The sequence below is a fragment of the Anabrus simplex genome, chromosome 1 (assembly GCF_040414725.1).
Source record: "Anabrus simplex isolate iqAnaSimp1 chromosome 1, ASM4041472v1, whole genome shotgun sequence".
NCBI lineage: Eukaryota > Metazoa > Arthropoda > Insecta > Orthoptera > Tettigoniidae > Anabrus > Anabrus simplex.
In genome coordinates, this window is record NC_090265.1 from 766346142 (window position 1) to 766362578 (window position 16437).

At 39.9% G+C, this 16437-nt stretch overlaps 2 protein-coding genes across 3 annotated transcripts in view; one reads left to right on the plus strand and one right to left on the minus strand.

Moving 5' to 3' along the window:
• Elp1 (elongator complex protein 1) overlaps positions 1 to 11721 on the minus strand; it is a 313623-nt gene extending 301902 nt beyond the window's left edge. For both annotated transcript variants that reach the window (XM_067136206.2, XM_067136207.2), the window contains exon 1: positions 10480 to 11721. In XM_067136206.2, the coding sequence (XP_066992307.2) occupies positions 10480 to 11641 (1162 nt within the window). In that variant the 5' untranslated portion in view covers positions 11642 to 11721. The remainder of the gene's footprint in view (positions 1 to 10479) is intronic.
• Positions 11722 to 12092: 371 nt separating this feature from the next.
• Positions 12093 to 16437, plus strand: part of BckdhB (Branched chain keto acid dehydrogenase E1 subunit beta) — a 309243-nt gene continuing 304898 nt past the window's right edge. The window contains exon 1 of the mRNA XM_067146689.2: positions 12093 to 12284. Coding sequence (XP_067002790.2) covers positions 12140 to 12284 — 145 coding nt within the window. The 5' untranslated portion in view covers positions 12093 to 12139. The remainder of the gene's footprint in view (positions 12285 to 16437) is intronic.

Here is a 16437-nt window from a genome sequence, read left to right on the forward strand (position 1 = left end):
TATTTTTGAAAATTGTACATGTTCCCTATTTGGCTATTAACCAACAGATGTGTGTAAATGCTGCACACTATGGAGATGAAAATGCTGTATTGGTCCATTGGCTTAACAAGACATGACCATGTCACCAATGTCAAAGTGAGAGGGATTCTTGGCATCATACTTCTTCTTCTTCTTCTTCTGTGAATCTGTCTTGAGACAGGTATCAATTGGACATCTTCCACGATTTTGAAAAGATGTAAGCACGAAATTCACCTTAGATGACAAGGGCATACACATACCATGGAGCAGTAAGGACACAGCGGTAAAATATAACTCAGAATAGCAACCAGCGACATCGAGGGTGACCCATGAAATAATGACATGATCAAATCAAGGAAGGTGTGCGGGTAGCCAACGTTAACCGCAAGAAGATGATACAACACCTACGGCATAAGTTCAGTTCATGCAGCTTTTTTTCAGTGCAGACACCTAGGCATGATTGTACTGTCCTTTGTTTCTTTCTCATGGACTTCTTGTGGTTGACATGACTGTGCTTACATTTCCTTGGACCAGTACTTTAATAAAAACAGCAATTTAAATGATGTCTCGGACATTAATAGTCCCATAATTGAGCAAATCCCCAAACTAATTGCTAACTTTGGCATCAATGCTAAAAATTTCATGAAAATCTTTCACTGTAAACATGCTTTCAATCCACCGGTAGCAACAGTAGCTACACCTACAACGCCTTCTAGCACGGCATCTTCTCCACTAGCCGACAACTCGTGTAGCCTCCCGCCCTCCTTCCCCACCTCTACGATCGCATTCGTACAACACATGTAGCAGCAAGTCAGTGACCATCAAACCTCCGTAAACAACTAAGGGACTAATCACCCCTCAACCAACACAAGGGTAAGCACCTTCTATTAATATTTCCGTACAGTTAGTATGTCCTTTAAATTCCAGCAACTGACACACATAACTTTCTTCTTTCTCTTCTTTTTTCCAGGGCACACCCGATTTATGTTTCACACCTACGAGATCAGTAGTTCCCCATTTGAAGCCTAATAATAATACACCATCTATACATAATAATAATGTTTGAAATACAACACGAGGGAGTCGCATAAGGCTTTATTACGCCGATCCAGGCAACGTTTTATCCATCTGTACAGTTCGTTTTTTAACCAATATATGTGATTTCAACACACCTCATCACGTTTAATCTATGAAACAAGATCATAGTTCATTACAAGAGCCCACTCTTAATGTGAAAAACTGTTTTTAATTACAAGCCATTGAGCAAAGATTATTATGACAATCAGTCACAGCAAATTATTTTAACATTTTCATGGCATTCATTCCACTTACATTTTAAGCAATTTTAGCGGTCACTATTTGTTTTAATAGACATAATATAATCTTACTGATTATTTTAAATTGTTAAAATTTGTTTTTTATCCATGTATTATTAGTAGGGGACAGATTTCTATGACTTAAAAATGTATTAAATATGTATGCATTTATGACCTAAAAAGCATAAAAATATGACCTATAAAATTCAAACTATGACTTAATGAATAGCATCTACATTACATAGAAACACTTTTATTACGATTGCTACAGGCTGCAATTAATTTAGAGTTTAAAAAGTTTTAATTCTTCGAAGGTGCTTCTCCTTGAAATTTCTGAACGCGAAGTGGAGCTTTGACAAACCCAAAATCAACTAAAATGATGAATATTTCATGAACTCGTTAAGGTTACACTGCATACTCCTAGGCAAGGACGGACTCTGCGGAAGACATAAACACTACAGTTACTTTCACTGTTCAATATTCAATCAGTTTTAATTTATACACAAAACATATGTCATTTGAATGAAACTTTTTTACCTGATCTAGTCTCCATTATCAGAATTGTTGCAATTTATGACCACATGCATCTTAAGATTGTTGAATGAGAATCCCCTCCTGTTGTCGCTGAGTATCATCTTGTAGCGAGAAAAACTTCTTTCGACATAACATGAAGTAACGGGAGCATACTTGAAAAAGAGTTAAATCACTTGGAGAAAATTCTTGGAAATCTGCAGATGAAGGGTTTCCACAAAGAATGTCACTTATTCCACGCAGGTACACAAGTCCGCTATTTTTTCCAGTATATTTTCTAATTTTCTACACACCCTAGATGCTATTGTTCCTTTCACATGCTTTAATTCCTGTTCAATGCACTTTACAACATCCAGTGCATTGCTTAGTACTGTACCTGAAATTTCCAGTTGCGTAATTACTCCAGATAAAGAATTAAAATTGGACTTTATGTAAGCCAGGTCCGCTTTTAATGTAGTGCTTGAAAATAAATCTTAAGTGGTTTTTATGGAAGATGATTCTGCAGGATCAAAAACCTTCACGATCTTCTCCACGACATCTAAGTTGTTGCAATAGTACACTGCGGCATCAAGCTAAGTCCCCCATCACGTTATAACTGGCTGGAGAGGTAGGGGTAGTAAAGGTGCTTCTCCTTGAAATTTCTGAACGCGAAGTGGAGCTTTGACAAACACTTTCTTACAGTTCGATTTTAATTTATCAACTTCAGGGTAGCTACTTCTGACTTCTTCAGCTACTCTATGCAAGGCATGTGCAAGACATGTCACATGTATCGTTTTCGGGTATAGCATTTGAAGTCCCTTGGCTGCCTTCACCATACGGAGCAGCGTCAGTAACAAATAGAAAAATGCGCTCTCTCTTTGCCCCGTTTGGCCACAACAGATTTATTGAATTGTCGAAGAGAACTGCAATGGTGGAATGGTTTGTCTTCTCTAGCACTTCACATGTCAGGAGGAACGTATCTCCAGGACGGTTTTCCTTCAGCATGTCAACGGTCACATTTGCTACATATCTTCCATCCACATCTGTGGTCTCGTCTATTGAAACCCATATCTTACTGTCTCCCATGCCACACCTTATTATATCCAACACCTCTTCATAACAAGGGGTCAGATAGTCCTTCCTGAGAGTAGATTCGCTGGGAACAGGATGCTTTGTATATTTTTCAAGAAACTGTCTGAAGCTTCGGCTATTAGGTTTCTTTAAAGGAATATTATATGAAACCATCATCTTGCAGAGATGTGAAAATTGTGAACACTGTGAACTTGATGTCGGGGTTTCGAAGAGCAGACGTTGCCTATTTTTGAGTGCAGAATATCTAGTTACACAATTCTTATGTTTTACAGTATTACAGTGTTGTTGCACAGAGAAGCGTTTTTCGGCAGTAACTTTTACCTCACACAATTTACAGAATAATATCACTCCATCCGTACTGAATATGTTTTCAATGAACTCGTGAACTTCCCACAAATTGAGACTTTTCTTTTAGGCATATTGAAAGGAATTGAATGACTGAAGCTCTCTAATGACCAAGGTCATTCAGTGTGTTGAAGGTGGAAGAGGGAAGGGCGAAGGAGAGAGATAAGAACAATGACAAATAACTGCAGAATTACCTCTGCTTCCATGTAAACATTAGCCCGGTTTCCAGGAATTGACCCAGCTAGCAAACAATAGCTCCTACCTGTTAGAAACATTCCATACACTACTTTAGAATGGTTCTTCAGTAGTATATTCCAGTCTATCATGAAAAATAATTTCTAGAGCTTATTCTGATTTTTATAAAACGAAATTCAAATGAAAATTACCAAAATATGCCATTATAATGATATTTTGTTCAAAATATGCCATAAAACTTAAGAAAGCCTAAATATGCATTTATATGCCCAATAAAACCTGTTTAATTTTGATTATCATGCTTGGAAACGTGTTGAAAATACAAGACTATAAGATACAATGTTAAAGGAAAAATTATGACTTGTCGTAGAAATCCGCCCCCTAATTATTAGACGTTTTTACGGTATATATACCGGGATCAGGGCCCTGACCTGCCTTTGATTAAGTTATTTCTAGCTGATGATGCTCACTAAGCATGAGCGAAACATGTCCTAATTATTATATCTAATAATGGTTTTATTCTAAATACAAAGGAATGTCATGTAGGCCTATAGGAAAGGTGGTTTTCATTAATATAATAACTTCTCGTTCTGAAATCCAATATGGTTTTATAATGAGATTCATAACTTGCAATGTAAAATGGATCCATCTTCTCCCTCTAATGCCTTGATTTTTTCTCTTCGATTTCATTACTTTGTATATTAGTTTCTGATTTCCTTTTCTATGTTGGCTCAATTTTGTTGGTAAACTCTCCCCAACATTTCTCCTTTTCTTCCTTGATACTCCTCTTTACTTGTAGTTTCAATGTTTTGTATTTCACATGTAAACTTTCTATCTTATTCTCATCCCTCTGATATGTTTTTTGCTTTTGCTTATCCATTTCTTTCTTCACCTTGTTCCTTTCTTTTACTTCTTTTGTTATTTTTTCTGTTCAGCACCATGTCTCCTTTTCCTTAACGTTTGCTTTTGTTTTCCTGCATACCTCAATTGGTGCTTAAATTGTCCCACTCTTCTTCTCCATTTTCTATTTCCATGTTAGGCAACTTCTTTTTCATACAATCTTGGAATGCCATTCTTTTATCTTCCTCCTTCAATTCCCAAATCCTGTTCTTTGGTTTCTTCTTCAATACAATTTTAGGGATTTTTACCTGTTTTAATTCCACAATTAATAATCTATGATCACCTTCCATACTTTCACTGGGGATTATCTTTGTATTTGTGACGTATCTTCCCCCTTCTCGGTCTGTTACTATAAAATCGATGAGTGTTCCATACTGTCCACCCCAACTATATCGGCTGATCTTATCGGGGTATAAGTCCAGAATCCGCCGGCACGGGCTCCGTGGCTGCTGCTTGTGCGTCTATATGACATCATGTAAGACATGTTTAGCGAGTTTATGTTTGCAAACATGGCGGATAATTAAAAAGGAACGTGTAGCAGCCGCTAAATGTATGAATTAATGGTCTGGTATATTTAGCTGTTTGAGACTGCGTAACACAATTCACAGGCACTAGATTGGCTTACAACTTGACTAGTTGGTTCGTGAAATAGATATTAACAGCGCGATATGACGGGGCTGACTTGATTTCGCAAAAACTTTACCAAAATTAAGTACGTCCGGCAAGTAGGAAAAGCATTGGTCTGGTTTGGTTAGGTCCGGCTAGTGGCAAAACCATTGGTCTGGAGACAAGGAAAAGGGGGTCTGGGGGCGTAAGCCCCCAGGTTAGGGCTGCGAAGCGGCCGACAGCCTCTAGCATCCCTTACGAAAGCAATTGTGATTCACCGAAAACCACTTTTTTTTTTTTTTTTTTTTGCTAGTTGCTTTACGCCGCACCGACACATAGATGGGACAGGAAAGGCATAGGAATGAGAAGGAAGTGGCCGTGGCCTTAATTAAGGTACAGCCCCAGCATTTGCCTGATGTGAAAACGGAAAACCATCTTTAGGGCTGCCGACAGTGGGGTTCGACCCATCTCCCAGATGCGAGTTCACAGCTGCGCGCTCCTAACCGCACGGCCAACTCGCCCGGTCCGAAAACCACTGATAGTGACAGGTTAGGTTGTGATCCACTGAAAACCACTGATAGTGACAGGTTAGGTTGTGATCTACCAAAACCACTGGTAGTGACACGTTAGGTTAGGTTCGGTTAGGTGCGACAGCATTACTAATTTAGCGGGCTGATAAACCGAAAACCACTGATAGTGACAGGTTAGGTTGTGATCCACCGAAAACCACTGATAGTGACAGGTTAGGTTGTGAGCCACCGAAAACCACTGGTAGTGACATGTTAGGTTAGGTGCGACAGCATTACTAATTTAGCGGGGTAATCCACCAAAAACCACTGATAGTGACAGGTTAGGTTGTGATCCACCGAAAACCACTGATAGTGGCAGGTTAGACTGTGATCCACAGAAAACCACTGGTAGTGACACGTTTGGTTAGGTGCGATAGCACTGATAATTGAGCGGGGTGATCCACCAAAAACCACTGATAGTGACAGGTTAGGTTGTGATCCACCGAAAACCACTGACAGTGACAGGTTAGGTTGTTATCTATCAAAAACCACTGATAGTGACAGGTTAGGTTGTGACTCACCGAAAACCACTGGTAGGTTCGGTGCGACAGCATTGCTAATTGAGCGACTCTTGTTGGAAGTACACTTTTGGTGATGACATCACGAATGGGAAAGCAACACTATACATACGAGTATATTGCAATCACTGAGACAGGATATGAATTTATGGGTACTCACCATAAGTTGGCACAGGAGTGGACTGAAGATGGGCTTCTTGTGTTTGCGTAGATGTACTCCCTCTTAAAATAATAATTACGGAACCAGGCCAGCTATGACGACATACTTACGGGACCTCCTGGGTAGGAGGGGTCTCGGGTGGGGAGAACTTAAAAGATACTGCAGAACTTTCACCTTCTATTTCCTATCCCTTCACTTTCTTTCATCTCCCGCCTCTGCTTCACAGGCATCTATTTAACCTATTTTATACGCAGTTATTCCACTTATATATTTGCATACTAATCTAATTTTACTTACCTGTTATAAATTCCTGGCAACAGGCCGTCTTGAACCAGCGATCTTCAACTCCGCAGTCCATCAGTTTATCCAGTCAGCTAACATGTTACTTGATAATTTGAGGTGTAAACGATGTATATATAGACACATATAGTACATTACCAGTAATAGAGATGGCATTGCAAAGTAATTAATATTTACCCCAAAAGATGACTCTGTCATCTCTCTCTCAACTGTTGCCAACTTAACTTCTATGAGGAACAAAAATACATCACATTCAAATCACAAGTTTCATTACCAGCAGTGTGATTATTGTTTGAAGAGGGAGTACAACTAGACGAAAACAAACCAGTCTTGCGTCCAGCTCTGTGATAGTCGTCATTGTTGTTTTAAGAGGAAGTATAACTAGACTAAAACAATCGAGTCGTGTGTCCAGCTATGTTATAGTAGTGATTGCGGTCTTAAGAGGAAGTAGGCCTACAAATAGACAAAAACAATAGAGTTGTGTGTCCAGCTCTGTCATAGTCGTGATTATTGTTTTAAGAGGAAGTATAACTAGAGAGTAACAGTCGAGTCGTGTGTCCAGCTCTGTGATAGTCGTGATGATTGTTTTAAGACGAAGTACATCTAGCCAAAACAATTAAAACTCCTGTTCAGTGCAGCATCCATACTAGTAATTATCGCTATTCCTCTTCATAAACCACGTGTTATTTCTAATACGAAAGTCTAACAGTTTCTCTCCATATTGATTTCTATCGCCATACCCATGTGGGCCCAGAAATTCTGATATCCCATTTTATCAGTTCACACATGAGCATTCAGAGCTCCCATTATCATGATCCCATCTCCAAATATATGCGTTTCCAGGTCATTGAGGAACTCTTCTTTTTCCTCCACACTACATCCTGTCTGTGGAGCATACACCTGTACTATCTTCAGTAGTTCCTTGTTTACATGTATGTGCATTATTATAATTCTTTAATTTACATACTCAACTAAATTACATTTGGTTACACAGGGAGAATAGTTTAAGACTTCACACTTCTGTTCATAGGCCGTACGAATCCCCAAGCAGGTGCCATATGGCTTGTGTCAAGCCTAGAGTGATAAGAAGTGTTGACAGCTGAGGCAGCAGGATGTTTAGCTCTGTTGCTCAGTTCGCCAGTAACGACTGGACTTCTAAAAGTGTGTTGTAAGATTATTATTGCAATGGTTAGATACATTACAGTGCAAAGAATATTTCTTATCAAGTGTTATTTGCACGAAAAGAAGAAACCAGTTAAAAGGTGCCTTCGAAAATTTCGTAGACAGTTTCCCAGTTTTACAGTACCTACCATCAAAACGTTATGTGCATCAACTCATTCACAGGTGGCATACTACTGGTTCCGTTACTAATAAGAAAAACAGCAAAGGCGAGCAGCTCTCACACACAAGAGAGATTAGTAGATATATAGTCAAGACTGTAACTCAGTCCGCATACGTCACTTCGGAAAGTAATTCAGGATACGGGTATTTCACATTCATCAGCACGTAATGTAACAAAATTAATGCATTTACAATCTTACCAGACTCATTCAGCCTACAGGTTCTAATGCAAGAATAAATTTTGCAGTTGGCTAATGAATAGTGTCCACGATAGTATCGTGGATCTAAACTTTCTTTTTATGAGTGATGAAGCAGGGTTTCATTTGAGTAGATTTGTCAATTCACAGAACCATAGGATCTGGGATATAGAGAAGCCACACTTTCTGCAGATGAGACCTCTGCACGGCATGAAAGAGGTCATATGGTGCGCTATTAGTGCCAGACAAATTATCGGTCTGATACATTTTCAGGGCTAAATTACTCCGACCGTTATGTTCATAACATTCTTGAACAATTTCTTGCAGAACTGACTGAAGAAGAAGAAGAAAGGTAGAGCTATTTCCAGCAGGAAGGTGTGACAGCTCATATGGCGTATAGCTCTTTGCGACAGTTGCAAAAAAATTGGCTTTACGTCACACCAGCACAGATTGGTCTTATGGCGACGATGGGAAAGGAAAGGAAGCGGACGTGGCCTTAATTAAGGTACAGCCCCAGCATTTTACGACGGTTGCAGGAAGTGTTCAATGGTGATGAGATCTTCAGTAAAGGCTTATGGTCCCCTTGTTCACCTACTTTAAGAACCTGCAACTTTAATCTGCAGAAGAATTTAAAAAACCAAAATTAGGAAGAATGTGCATTCCGTCAGTGGCCATGAACTGCAAAGTGTGTTCCAAAATCTCATTACAAGATGTAAAGCTTGCATTGCAGCTTAGAGAGATAACTTTTAACATTTTCTGTAAATGATCACAATTATAAGGTTGGATTTTCCCACCTAATCAATACTTCTATTTATATTAAAGTACTAAAAACATTTTTCAGTACTGGTTATGGCCTTTATAATAATAGGACATCTTCAGCTACTTTGTTAAAATAACATACAATGTTAAACAGTGGCTGTCACAGCGAACACAGCTCTCCTCTACAAGGTATTCCACACAATATTTATACTAAACTTAGGCTGCACTTACTGAATTTTTACCACATGGAATGTTGAATAGACTTTTTGCTGCTTCTCAAAAATCTGACTACCTCTGCCAGATTTGAGCTCTTCATCTTGGAATTTAGAGGCCAACAGTCTATGAGTGATCCACAGAGGGACATTATTAAAATGATAAGTCCCATTCAATCATTGGGTAGGCTCTTTATTAAGTATCCATGAGGATTTTGACTAAGAACAATGGATAGTGACTAAGAGACATCTCATCAACATTTGGTAGTGTGACTGACAGACCAGGGAGTACAGAATACAGGGAGATGCCTTAGAGCTCTGAGAGTGAAGCCAAATGACAGTGTTCTACACAGGGAGCGGGTCGCACATGGGTGCGAAAACGCATGTTTTTTGACAGTCAAACACATCACAGCTAACTGAACTGTCTGTCGTAAAAGGCAACTAAAAGGGGCCCAACGAGTTCTGAATTTGGGAGTGTGGGTTGGTGACCATGAAGACCTTAACTGAGTCCTCCATTGCTTCCACTTGTGTCAGGCTCCTCACTTTAGCCTATGCTATCCAACCTCCCTTGGTCAATTATTCTTTTATTAGGTGTGGAGGCCTAGAGAGTCTCACTTTCACGCTTTTTGTGGCCCTTGTCTTTCTTTGGTAAATACATTTGTTTTTTCGAAATGTTGGACCCCTTTCATTTTTTCCCTCTGATCAGTGTTGATAGAAGATGGTTTACTTGATGGCTGTACTTCGTATTAACACAATAATCACTACCAACACCACAACCACCCTGAAATATGTAGTAAACAATGTTGCTAAGCCCAGTTTGGTGATTTATTTCACATTCCCCTCAAGCATTCACATTGTGGTATGCTGTTATTAATAGCTTACTCCTTGTCTTTACCGACATCTGGTGAAGATTTACATTTCCTATTTTCAAGATAGGCCTACTTAATTTATAGTACGAAGAGTCAGGTTGCGAGAAAGTGGATTTAAGCCTGCAAATCGTGAGAAATGCTTCTGTAGAGCTTAGTAATAAATCATTAATAGGTCTGTTGGCCAGAGAATTTTGTTACAGTTAATCGCCGTGTTATTTTGGAAATGATTATACATAATTGTGCGATTCTAAGTTTCCCTGCTCCCAAGAAAATGTCTAGTTTGTATATATCCACAACATAACAACTGCCATAATTTGCTAACCATGGGGAGCGTGACCGTTGGCTTCAAGCGATAGCTAGCACATTGTGGCAGACATGCAAGCTCCCCCCCCCCCCCAAAAAAAAAAAAAAAAAAAGAGCAGCACTGAACTGCAGAGGAGTCTGCAGCATGCTAGAGTGAAGCCACTAGGAACTTGCCTGCAGGGAACAGAAGCAAGTTAAACCCAATTAAACATAAAAAAAAGATATTTTAACTATAGCCTATACATGCAAAGTAATGAGAGAAAACTCACATCCATCTATAACTCCTACAAAAGCTTCACTCTCTGGAGTGTGGACATAGCTATGGTTTGTCAGCCAGATCCATTCTAGAACTGAATACTGTAATCCGTGAAAAATGATATGCAGTTTAAGTCCAGCTTCATTTTCCCACTGCATGGCTAGTAGTTTCTGATCCTCAGGAAAAGACAAGCATTGCTTCATGTACCAGTGATAATTACTCATTGTCCAAAGTTGAAGGAATGATCCCTTACTATCCTCATACCATACAGCTAACACATCTGACTCTACATTCCATGCCAGCTGATGTACCCTCCCTTCACCAGGAACAGATGGAAGTACAAACTCTCCATGATGCAAGCCATTCTTTTCAAAAAATATTACTTGGTATTTATTTGGTAGCATTTGAGTTGAAGCAATAAGATTTCCAGAAGGACGCCATGCCAATGTCATTTCCAAACCAGAGATCATTTCACTAGTATATTGCAAAATACCCTCACGATTAAAAATACGAAGACATCGCAAACTTGTTGTTGGTTCGATCATACTAACAGCAAATAAACTTCCATCATCTCTCCAGCTGACACGAGGTTGTCCATCATCAGGGTTGATACTAGGAAGGATTTCCCTTTTTCCTACAAGAGCAGCAGCCTTCCCTTCAGAACCATGAAACTGCGTTTCCTTCTTTCCCCATCCAACATTTACAAACTGCTTCTCCCCAAAATTCTCTTGGTGGAAGTTTACTTCTGATATTGGATCAAAAGTTGATGTCATAACAATAATCGTATCTATTCCTGTAACTAAGATTAAAGTTTCTTGATCCAGGCTCCACTGCATAGCCTTTAAGCCGTTCACCACAAAACCCACACACTGCACTTCCTCACTGTCCACATCATACGTTATCAAATCCCCTCCTCTGCTAGCCACGCATATTACATTTCCATCAGGCAATGCATTATGGCTGATACCAACAATTCCTGAACAAGACGGGGTGCTGCTCACCTCCGCTATATTTAAAATGGTCTTTACATCTTTTGTAGCACGACGGAATCTAAACACATTATTTTCAACGACCAAGTATACATCATCTGAATTAACATCCACACAAAAAGTCTCTACTCTTCCCAGATCTGGGAGTTTTTCACAAATGTGACGATACAAATTAAGGTTCTTCATATTTATTCAACACTAATGTGAAACTTTAAATATTACAAACACGAACCCCGCATGAAACTACATATCACAGTTCACGTGGTTCTGGTTCCATAACCTGTCATAAACAAAACAAATCTGGACGAGTTTCGCGTTTCATTTGTTTTATGCGATTATACTATTTGCCTGTACCAACTGTACCAAGGATACCAATCCTACTTTATACCAAATACAGACTCCAGTTGAGCGGTCGTCTGGAAAATAAATTCGAAGTTAATAAAATCGTTATAATTTAAGTAAAATATTCAATGTTCAACAATTTTCTAAAATATCCTGTATTAAACATTTCGAGTAAATCTTTGCAATGGAAATTTTCATGGAAGAAAAAAAAAAAAAAAAAAAGAAAGGAGAAAAAAAGAGAGGCTTTCGAACTCTATCATATGCAAAGAGGATGATCATATGTTTCACCTCACCCTTTGACCTCACTTTTTCCATGTGATTCCAAAGAGTGTGTGTTCCAACATGGCACTGAAGATGAATTGCCGTTTAGTTGCTGGTACGAAACACTGCTGCCGTTTGAAGGGATCTATAATTCAAGCACAGAATATTATTTCTAAGCGAAACGCTCATATAAATTATGTGCCAGAATCGCCTCCGGAGGTTGAAGGTATGGAAATTAACCTACTAATCATATTCTTCCCCTTTTATAATAAAAACGTATTCTGTCACCGAGCGAGTGGCTGCACGGTTTGAGTCACGTAGTTTTCAGCTTGTATTGTGGAAATAGTGGGTTCGAGCCACACTGTCGGCACTTCTGAAGAGGTTTTTCCATGGTTTCCCATTTTCACACGAGGCGAATGCTGGACCCATACCTTAATTAAGACCACTGTCGCTTCATTCACTCCTAGCCGTTTCATATCCCATCGTCGCCATAAGACCTTCCTATACCTTTTCCTCCCCCTGTGGGTGGGGGCGGTAGAATAACACCCACGGTATCCCCTGCCTGTCGTAAGAGGCGACTAAAAGGGGCCTCAGGGGCTCTGAACTTTGGAGCGTGGGATGGCGACCACGGGGCCCTTAGCTGAGTCCTGGCATTGCTTCCACTTACTTGTGCCAGGCTCCTCACTTTCATCTGTCCTATCCGACCTCTCTTGGTCAACTCTTGTTCTTTTTCGACCCCGACGCTATTAGGTTTGCGAGGGCTAGGGAGTCTTTCATTTTCACGCCCTTCGTGGCCCTTGTCTTCCTTTGGCCGATATCTTCATTTTTCGAAGTGTCGGACCCCTTCCATTTTTCCCTCTGATTAGTTGTATATAGAGGATGGTTGCCTAGTTGTACTTCCTCTTAAAACAATAATCACCACCACCACTATACCTTTTCCTGTATTACCAGTACGGTACTCTTAATCTGATCTTTACATTGTTCTCACTTGAATTTACCAACTTTTCTTATAACGTTTCATGTTTTTGAGTCACTAAGACCTAACCACTATCTCTACAATACTAGACTTTTGACACTCCTATTGATTTTCCCCTCAGATTTCTCAAGTCAATTTAGTAAAGCTCTGGGAGGGTGAGTGCCAATAAGGTAACATACAGCGCTTACCAGAAACTGCTAGTTTCAATCAAGGATGTGGGTGGTAGTAGTTATGCTTGTATAGTACGCGCACCTTTTAGTGATAGATGGACACCCTAGTGCTGAATCGGTCGACTTCGGTTATCTTTGAGATTCGTACTGGCAACCTTTGAAACACAAACTAAGAATCACTTACGCATCACTGTGCGACATCTGGCGTACACTTTACGTACTCATACTGTTGTTGTTTACACAGCAAAGCCAAACTATATAATTCATGCTAGGAACAAGATTCGCATTGAGAAATGTTATATAATGTTATATAATGTGTGTGTGTGACATAGTTGTTGGCTTAAGATAATAAAGATTTAGAAAAAATGAAATGGCGTATGGCTTTTAGTGCCGGGAGTGTCCGAGGACATATTCGGCTCGCCAGATGCAGGTCTTTTGATTTGACACCCGTAGGTGACCTGCGCGTCGTGATGAGGATGAAATGATGATGAAGACGACACATACACCCAGCCCCCATGCCAGCGAAATTAACCAAATAAGGTTAAAATTCCCGACCCTGCCGGGAATCGAACCCGGGACCCCTGTGACCAAAGGCCAGCACGCTAACCATTTAGCCATGGAGCTGGATAAAGATTTAGAAAATTCTTATCGATCGATCATATTATCGGTTCAATTCAGATTTCATTTCCATTCAGTTGGCAGTGTACCGTAAATTATCACTGGCAAACCATAAGAAGCTGCGGCCCCATAGGATCTGGACTACATGAGGATAGGAAACCACACAGAGGGCGAAGACACTTGATATCCGTAGAGAATCAGCTTAACAAAGTTTATTTAAGAAGATAAATCAGGGGTTTCCAATTTGTAAGGGCTTGAGGGCCATATTGGAAACCTTAGTCGTGTTCGCGGGCTGCACTTGAATAATAGGCCAATTTTCGTGAAATTCTGCATATGGTAGGCCTACAGAAGTACCGTTTTGAAAAAATAATATGCATAATTCAATTGAAATAAAGGTTTGATAATTTTAATTACGGTACTTACGGTAAGTTAAACGTTATTTTACAGTTGGAGCCGGGCTGAGTGGCTCAGATGGTTGAAACGCTGGCCTTCTGAAGCCAGCTTGGCAGGTTTGATGTTAGATCATTCCGAAGTTACTCAACAACTTGCGCGACAAAATTCTGGCACCTCGGCGTCTCCGGAAAACATCGAAAGTAGTTAGTGGGACGTAAAAACCAATTGTTATTATCTGAAATTTGGATTTTAAATGTTTAAAAATGAAAAATAATCCATTCAGATCAAGTGAATTTTTAAAAAGAGGAAATAATATTAAAGATTGAACTAATTCGGACTTGGGTCTATAATGAATATAAAAATTAATACATTTTTGAACGACCTATAAAATATTATTTTGTAACTATTCTTCACATTATTTATTAAAATGCTCTCGCGGTCCGCCAATTGGAAACCCCTGAGATAGATGAACACTGAAAAGAGTAAGAAAGATTAAATATCAACATCACTAAGGTTACGTAGACACATTCCCTATACTAAATCACAGGGGACCAGCCCTGTTCAGAATTTAACACCAGAGAACTAAAACACAATAGATAATTCTAGATACCGCTTGGTGATTATCCGCCATTTCAAATTACTCAAGGGGGAGCGTAAAATACCCTTAACATAGAATACTAGGAAGTTTCAAATACCGTACAACTTTTATTAAAAGATACCTCTAGGTGCCTAAGGCTTCTAAGGAAGTTGAATACATTTCTCAACATCTGTATTTACATCTACCAAGGGTACAAACTCCCAATAACTTATTTTAAGTTGCAGTAAACAGATCAAAAGGTTCACACATAACTTTACAAATTCTGATTCAAACATGTTAGATTTCAAGCAGGTTGGCACTTACAGTATAATGCCTTAAAACAACATTTAGCGCCCATCAAGTGGCTTACAAGCGAACGAATGTCCTCCCATCATCCGTGAGGCTAATCAAGATTTAGATGCTTACCTCCCATACCCCATCAGGTTCTAGGTTCGAAGACAGGGCCGTGAAGTGCTCAGGTGACAGAGCAAGAAACGAATGCCTACTCCCAGTGAGCTAGCACAGCCTCGCCGAGAGTAGCGATGACGCAAGGCCACGTGACGCAAAGCGACACACATAGGCTGCGCTAGAGGGGCACGGCGCTTCCGCAGGAGCAAGGGAGCGGAAACCAAAAGAGAGACAAGCACGGGTCAGACCACATCCAGGGCGGATGAACTCCTTTACCCTGGGGCCATAATTTGGAAATGCTTTATTTCAATTTGCCCGAGGGCATAACTCAAAGGGCCAAAATAACACCATAGTACATAAATAACCCATTAAAATACATATAGCAAGTTTTATAAAAGGGGGAAGATAAAATACACGGCTGAGGCGGTATTACCAGAACCGGCAGTGCTCCCTCCTTACTCCTCAACCCAGTACAAAAATCTATCAGTAAAAAGTGTGCGCACTATACTAACTTATGGAGAGACCTTGGAGACCTGTCTTATTTTCCATTTCTTCATTACTCCTTTACTTAAATGTAGCTTATGTTTACTGAAGAGTTCAGCATACCCATTTCAGCCTTTTAGTACCTAAAAGTACAATTATTAATAAAAGGTATTAAAACTGCAATAATACCCGTTTTGTTTACTGAAATATTAGACCTAATATTCATATCCAATTCTTTGCGATTGGTACCACTGTGAGGGTAGATCACTAGGGATCCACAGAACCTGTGTATAGTATCTGCCACTATGACAGAGGCTCCCCTCTGTCCAGTTTTGGTTGGAACACCCCAAGCAGATAAAAAGAGACTATCTTCACTTGGGTGTTTCAACATCTGGTTGTGGACAACATGGATCTGCGTTTCTAGGAACACTATGGGTCTGGGTGTTGCCTATGATTAGTACCACTGTATGAGTGACGCCGTACGTCTGGGTTGACTGTGATTAGTACCCACTCTGTGAGGAACACCGCGGGATAGTACGGGTCCCTATGATTAGTACCACTATGTGGGGAACCCCATGGGTTTGCAGTGTTCTCCCCAGAAATTTTCATCAGCCGGGTGGCAGGAATGTGTAGCCGGTTGGGGAATACTACGAAAAATGAATAAGATAACATTTCAATTTATTCCCCTCAGGGCACTAATAATAATATGCAAACATTTTAATTTGACGCCATCTGGCTGCTTGCTCCTCAATTT